Source organism: Cucurbita moschata, unplaced genomic scaffold (genome assembly GCF_002738365.1).
Source record: "Cucurbita moschata cultivar Rifu unplaced genomic scaffold, Cmos_1.0 Cmo_Scf00019, whole genome shotgun sequence".
Lineage (NCBI taxonomy): Eukaryota > Viridiplantae > Streptophyta > Magnoliopsida > Cucurbitales > Cucurbitaceae > Cucurbita > Cucurbita moschata.
Window position 1 is genome coordinate 4,489,580 of NW_019268535.1, and position 8,108 is coordinate 4,497,687.

The 8,108-nt window shown below is 39.3% G+C and overlaps 1 protein-coding gene across 1 annotated transcript; it reads left to right on the forward strand.

The window, feature by feature from the left end:
• The first annotated feature begins 3,760 nt into the window (after positions 1–3,760).
• On the forward strand, positions 3,761–6,964 carry LOC111457329 (BTB/POZ and TAZ domain-containing protein 1-like). The gene is made up of 5 exons (XM_023099573.1): positions 3,761–3,966; positions 4,165–4,298; positions 4,396–4,699; positions 4,817–5,130; positions 6,727–6,964. The coding sequence occupies exons 1-5, from the start codon at positions 3,814–3,816 to the stop codon at positions 6,941–6,943; spliced, it is 1,122 nt and encodes a 373-aa protein (XP_022955341.1). The 5' UTR covers positions 3,761–3,813; the 3' UTR covers positions 6,944–6,964.
• The last annotated feature ends 1,144 nt before the right edge of the window (positions 6,965–8,108 follow it).

Genomic DNA, 8,108 nt, shown 5'->3' on the forward strand with positions numbered 1-8,108 from the left:
CCTCTGTAAGAATTCTAAAATGTTTACAAGATTCTAAAGGATCCCAAGTGTTAAAAAAAACTTTTTATGGGACTCATTTTTACCGTAAGGGTAAGTATGCTAGAATCTCACGAGGAATTAGAACATGTTTGAGGTATGAACTCTAAGAAAAAGGACAAAACTACCCCTAAAGACCCTTTATAAGAAATCGAGGTTTTTATGAATAACAAGTGACAACGTTTATGAAAGATTTATGCATGCAAATAAACGTTTATGACTCATATAGATTAGAGTGTACTTGTTAAGAATTTTTCTTTAGTATGCTTTAAGACTTAACAAAGACGAGAACTTAAGATATCCTAATCGGGTTATTCCAAGAGTAAAGACACTTTCCTGTAACAAAAGTTAAAAATAATTAATAAAACGATAAATAAAGGAAAATCTCTTAATTAATTAAGAGAGAGAAAACAGTTACCATCTCTATACATCTCAACCAATCTTTTCAAACCATCCTTAATTCCCCCACAAAAAAAAAACAAAAACAAAAAAAAGAAAAGAATAACAGAAAATTATTTTTTTTAATTTAAGTTTTAATTCCAAACACACAGGAGAAACAATCAAAACATGACATTGGATTCGATAAAACCGAGTCAATTAAATTTATATTCAAAAGAGTTGAAAGTAGCTCGATATAAGTGAGAATAATTAAGAAGGATAAAAGCAACCAAATTTGGAATTAGATAGAAATTTGGTTCACGCCAATCAACTAAGTTGCCTTGCTATAAGACCAAGTCATAATTTATGAGGTATGAGTTATGGTGATGTATGAACGGTATCATATGATGTACTCGTATATGACGATGTATGATATAACGATAGGTATATGACGATGTATGATATAACTATAGGTATTTTAGAAGAAAAAATAATTTGTCAAAAGTTGTCGGTGAAGTCGTTAAAATTCCGGCAACCGCCAGAATTTTCGAACTTCACACGACCCCGCACCTCGAGGATTGCTAGCTGAACGTCTCCCACCGGCTCCCTCCTGCCATTCAACCTCAGACCACTTGCAACGAAGAAAAGAAGGAAAATATGAGGGAGAGATAGTTCTCGAAGTTTTCGATGAGAATCCGACAACAGACCCACGACCCTAAACTGTCGTATTTGATCTTTCTACCAAGAAAACCAAACCGAAAAGACCCCTCCGGCATAATATACACCAACACAGAGCGAGCTCATGTCGCGTAATCGTCGACATCGCCGTCGGAGAAGGTAAACCCAAAAATTGATTTTTTGTGAATCCTCGATCAACCTCCACCGACGTCTAACAACCACGAAACTTCGTGGGAGAGAGGAGGAGAAGAAAACAGAGAGGAATAGGAAGAAAAAGGACGGAAAACAACGTCGGAAATGTCGCCGGAAGGAGAGAGAAACATTCGCCGGAAAATAGAGCAGAAGTCGGGTAAGGAAGAAGAGATCCGATGGATCCGGTTCGGATCTATCTATAACCCGAGGCCCAATAACCCGAAAACTCAAGTTTTCTCGGCCCAAAACTAATCGAGCCCAGTAGTCAACAGTCTAAACTCACCTGCAGCCGACGACCCGCGAGCCAACCAGAACTGGTCTTCGACCCGCGCCTCGACCCGAAGCGTCGCGCGACGTGGGTCGCCCTGCTGCCGCCATGTGGCAACCAGCAGCACGAGCAGCCCCTCGGCTGGGCTCGGCTTGGCGGTGACTTCGGCGTCTTCCCGGCAACTTTTCCAGCCGCTCTCGGCTGCTTTTCCGGCAGCTCCTTGGCTTGCCATTTTTAGCCCGGTTTCTACCATTCCGACCCTTCCAAACCTGTTTTCAGCCCCGGTTAAGGTAATTGAGGCCGTTTTAAATTCATATTTTACATTTTTAGTTTGATTATTAATTTAAATGTGAGATACTAAAGATTATTAATTTTTAGTTTGATTTTTAGTTGAATCCTTACATTTATTTGGTGAGATCCCATGTCGATGGGATAAAGGAACGAGTGCTAGCGAGGACGCTGGACCTCGAAAGGGAGTGAATTATGAGATCTCACATTGGTTGTGGAAGAGAACGAAACACCCTTTATAAGAGAGTGAAAATCTCTCCCTACCAGACGCGTTTTAAAAACCTTGAGAGGAATCGTGAAAGGAAAAGTCCAAAGAGGACAATGTCTCCTAGCGGTGGGCTTGAGCCGTTACAAATGATATCAGAGTGCGATGTGGCAACAAAGAAGCTGAACTGAGTCTTGAATGGGATGGACATGAGTCGACCAGAAATTGCATCCAAACTAACCCTACATAGGTGGAATAACTCAAAAAAAAAAAAAATGGTATTTAGCATATTGGTTAATTAGCAAATAAATTATTATTGTTTCTTTTCTTTCAAAATATATATATTTAATTGAAGGGGCAAAACCCAAAGGCAACAAAATAAATAATAATCACATGTTGCATATTTTTTTATATATTTAATCTTATTTTAGTATTCAACACTATGTCGGAATTCATCATCACAATCCCAAACCATAAAATCCATTTTTTTATTTCCTTGCAACTGGAAAATAAACAATGTTTTTGTCCATGACATCCTCCGAATTGACAACTGGGACGCTACGTGGCAAGGTTATGTATGGTTGAGATGGAAACAAAGTGGATGAGATCGGCTGAGTTGGAAAAAGGTCCACGTAGGAAGGAAATTAATTGCTTCTTCTGAATCCCAAAGGTCATTTTAGCATACATGGCCTTTTCCTTTCCACTTGAGTTGGTTTATCCTTTCCACGTAGGATAAAAAAGAACGCCCTTTTTGTATAAGATATTTGCTTATGTTCCAAAAAGGTCGGGCCTACGTGGATTTAACCTTTTTCCATGGCATCCAATTGTGTATGAGTTGAAGAAGTCAACCCAACTTTTATTATTATTATTGCTTTTTTATTTATTTAATATTGATTACTTTTGTATATAATAGGGATTATACTTGGAACTTTTCACTTTTTAAGTGTATTTAATTTTAACTTTATTCAACGTCCGTTTCAGCAGCTTACGAGTACACAACTACGTTAATTGGCTAATCACACATGCTTTTTGCTCAATTTTTGTGAGATCCTACATCAGTTGGGGAGGAGAACAAAATATTCTTTATAAGGGTGTGAAAATCTCTCCGTAGCGGACGTGTTTTAAAAATCTTGAGGGGATGTTGGAAAGACAAAGCCTAAAAAGAACAATATTTGCTAACGGTGGGCTTGAACTGTTACAAATTTACTTACTTGAAAAATTTAAACCCTAACCATCACGATCATGTACATGATACGATATGCATATACATATACGGTCACTCTCGCTATGTACTAGCTCTATTTGGGTCATGTACAATTTTTTAGAGATCCTACGTTAGTTGGGGAGGAGAATAAACATTCTTTATAAAAGTACTTTAAAAAAAAAAAAAACTTAAAAGCTAAATTGAAATAATCCAAATTAATAATTATTAAAACTTTACCAAAAAAAAAAAAAATCATAATCATAAACTTATAATTCCAATTTTTAAATTTTAATTAGCTTTATATTATATTTTTATTAATTTAGAGATAAATGAAAAAAAAGGATGTTTTTATAGTTGGTATCGAAATAAAGGAGCACGTCGAGATTAGTTGGGTTGGGACTTGCTTTGCGCGAATCTAAAAAGCGCGTCTCCGTTTCAGTGGGCTCCACTTCAAATTTCCCTTTACATCGCCGTCTATATATATCCCGATGTTCTGATGCACAAACCCACCTCCATCTATTTTCTCCTTCTCTTTCTCTATCGCTCTCTTAATTGATCTTGCTCATGGAAGCCCTTCATCTTCCTTACGAAGTTCACCCTCATTCTCCCGCCGCTTCCGTCAAGGATCGGAGTTCTCAGTTCCAGGAGCTGCCGGAGCCGGATATCCATATTGTTACCTCAAGTGGACTTCGGATTCCGGCTTATTCTACCATTCTGGTACTCCATTGGATTTCTCTTCTTTTTTTATTTTGCCTTAAATGTCGGTTGATTGCAATCACACCTGATGGATCAGGGTTCACAACTTTATTTCTTTCATTTAATAGCCTGCGATTTGATTGATTTTGCGTTGGATTAGAGGATCTGATTTTGTTGTTGTTAATTTTTTTTTGTCTATCGAATTGATTTTGATTTTAGGCATCGGTTTCATCTGTACTGGAAAACATCATCGACGAATCGCGGAAGCATCGAAGCTCCGAGAAACTGATTCGGATTCTCGGTGTTCCGAGCGAGGCAGTCGTTTCGTTTGTTCAATTCCTCTTCACATCTAGGTCAGTATGCAATTTCTTTACCAAATAGCAATTAGAATCAGTCAATTTTATTTTGGAAGTCGGTTCAGTCAGTCTAAACTCGTCGGTTTGCCATCAGGTGCTCTGAGGAATGTCTGAGGGAATATGGAATTCATCTATTGGCGTTATCGCATGTCTACCTCGTTCCACATTTAAAGCAGCGATGCAGCAAGTACTTGGCTCGAAAATTGACGATCGATAGTGTTATAGATATACTCCAACTCGCAAGACTGTGCGATGCACCAGATCTCTCGCTTAGCTGCATGAAAATGGTGTCGAGACACTTTAAGGCCGTCGAGAAATCGGAGGGCTGGAAATTCCTGCAAGAGCATGACTCTTGGCTGGAGCTTCAAATTCTTCAATTCATTGACGAATCCGAATTGGTATTCAATTATTTATGCCACTGATTCCATTTTCGTTTGTTTTATTGTTCATGCGTTGACAAAACATCAATGGAATTCAATTGTTAATTTTGGTTATTATTCTTTGTATCTGAATAGAGGAAAAAGAGGTGCAGAAGGCAGAGGAAGGAGAAGAGGATGTATCTTCAGCTAAGCGACGCAATAGAGTGCGTGGAGCACATCTGTAAAGAAGGATGCACAGACGTTGGTCCACACGACGCTGAACCCACAAAGAAGCCCTGTTCCAAATTCTCAACGTGTCGTGGTGTGCAGCTTCTGATTAAGCACTTTGCGACGTGCAAGGACAGAGCCCATGAAGGAGGCTGCTGGCGGTGCAAACAAATGTGGCAGCTTCTACGCTTGCATGCTTCCATCTGCAACCAATCCGATGCTTGCAAAGTCCCTCTCTGCAGGTAAATTCTAGTTACCCCTCTTTTATTCGCCTTAGCACTCGCTAATCTTTACCAAACCTTGATTTTAAGTTCAACCGTAATTGAGTTGCTTGGGTAAAGGAATTGACCATTCATCTCATTCATTAAAGTAACATTAGGAATTAGGAATTAGGAATTACGAATCTCCGTAATAGTATGATATTGTCTATCTATTCTTTACTTATAAATTCATGATTATTCCCTAAATTAGTTAAATGTGGGGCTCCCTCCCAACCATTCTCTCCTCGAACAAAGTATGCTATAGAGCCTCCCGAGGCCTATAGAACCATCAAATAACCTCCCTTTAATCGAGGTTTGACTCCTTCTCTAGAGTCCTCAAATCCCTTTAATCGAGGTTTGACTCCTTCTCTAGAGTCCTCAAACAAAGGACTACATCTTAGAGGCTCACAACTTCTTTATTCGATATTTGAGGATTCCCTTGACATAACTAAATTAAGGGCATGACTCAGGCTCACAACTTCTTTATTCGATATTTGAGGATTCCCTTGACATAACTAAATTAAGGGCATGACTCTGATACACAACTTCTTTATTCGATATTTGAGGATTCCCTTGACATAACTAAATTAAGGGCATGACTCTGATATCCCTTTAATCGAGGTTTGACTCCTTCTCTAGAGTCCTCAAACAAAGGACTACATCTTAGAGGCTCACAACTTCTTTATTCGATATTTGATAACCTCCCTTTAATCGAGGTTTGACTCCTTCTCTAGAGTCCTCAAACAAAGGACTACATCTTAGAGGCTCACAACTTCTTTATTCGATATTTGAGGATTCCCTTGACATAACTAAATTAAGGGCATGACTCTGATATCCCTTTAATCGAGGTTTGACTCCTTCTCTAGAGTCCTCAAACAAAGGACTACATCTTAGAGGCTCACAACTTCTTTATTCGATATTTGATAACCTCCCTTTAATCGAGGTTTGACTCCTTCTCTAGAGTCCTCAAACAAAGGACTACATCTTAGAGGCTCACAACTTCTTTATTCGATATTTGCTAACATCCCTTTAATCGAGGTTTGACTCCTTCTCTAGAGTCCTCAAACAAAGGACTACATCTTAGAGGCTCACAACTTCTTTATTCGATATTTGAGGATTCCCTTGACATAACTAAATTAAGGGCATGACTCTGATACCACGCTACTTTGAACATAAACTCTTGTGGTTTTGTTTTGGGCTTCTCCAAAAGGCCTCCTATATTCCTTATTTATAAATTCACGATCATTTCCGAATAGGAGACTCTCTCCCAACCATCTTCAACAAGGAATTGATCAAAACAAAAGCACGCCTTCCATATGGTTTCTTTATTCAATTAAATATGATTGTTGACGGTGGGCGTGTAAAGAGTTTACGCCTCTTTTCAAAAAAGACTTGGGGGGTGGCTTTAGAAAAGCCGAATAATCAAAATTCCCTGTCAATTTGGCGTGTTTTAGTCAATGATGGATGGTTGAGAAATGAAAATTGATGTGGTTGTTGGAGTGGAGACACCAATGATTAAGCTTTGAATGATAAGACCAAAATTTCTAAATTTAGAACCGTACCCTTTGGGTTTGACAGGCAGTTCAAACAAAAAATGCAGCAAGAGAATAGAAAAGACGATGCTAAGTGGAAGGTTCTGATGAAAAAGGTGATGGCTGCCAAAACCATTTCTTCTCTAACTTTTACCAAAAGGAAGAGACCGCAGCTTCGAGGAGACACCATGAGCAACGCCCACATCAGAAGCTGCAGATTAGAAACGGTCGAACAAAATCGATCGCTGTTATTAACCGCCTAGAATGAACTCAAATTTTGTGTTGTTTGATGGAGAGTCACTAGACGACTAGGAGAGGCTTTTTTGTTTAATTTTTCCTGGTTGATGGATGAATACTGGATTCCATTGAATTGAAGTTTTTGTTTATGTGAGGAGCGGGTTTCCCCTTTCACCTGTTTTGTTTTAACAGTTTTTGTATAGCCACATTAAAGAAAAGTGGATAGTAAAAGTGCACAAAGTGCACACATTAAAGAATAAGAGGGCCCAATTAGAGGTCGAAACTCGACCTATTCGTTGCGTAAAAGTGCACAAATTTGCACATATCCATTTAGTAGCTCATGTGGATGTGCGTGAATTATGTATAATACTCGTATTATGTATCTAAACTCACCTGAAAGTGAAATTAGAACTCAAGGCTAATATATTATATCCCACTCGACATGAAGTTTGCATTTCAAAAATTCAAACCCGCGAGGACAACCGCCCACCACCCTTTTAAAACTCCAATTTTCTTGGTCTCTGCAACTTGCACATACAGCCGAGAGAGATGAAGAGAAACAGAGAGAGAAAGAGAAGACTCACGGCGGATCTAGCATCGACAATGTGAATCCTCTCCTCTCTAAGGCAACCTCGATGTGGTTGTGGATATAGTACATCATAGGAAGTATTGTGGTTGCCGTGGGTAATGGATCGCCGGAGACGAAGGAAAACTGAAGCTTTTGTTCTCGATACCTGTCGGACGAGGAAGACGAGCAGTCTAGTCGGATTTCAGTTTTCGATTTCTCATTTGGGTAGTCTGTGCCATTGCGGCATTCATGTCCTAGAAGTGCACGGGCCAATAGCCCATCGCTCGCGACCTAAGCCCAGGTTGAATATAGAAGCCTGATCTGCGTGTCGACTCGAGTGGCGATTTGTGCCTCACCCTTGGCTTAGCACGTGCCCGACGCGTGACCTACCCAGCCTGTGAGGACTCGTTTGGCTCGGCTTCTCTACTTGCTTCGACTCATCTTGATGGCTCAATTTTGGCTCGAATTGACAGCTTGGCGACTTGACTTGACTTGTCGACTTATACAACTCAGTATACAAATCTATACCATTTCTTAAGTTTTTGACCCGAAGCCATTTTAACCTTACTATGGGTAATTGAGGTTAGTAAAACTCTCGTTTACTCAATTTTAGATAGTTTTAG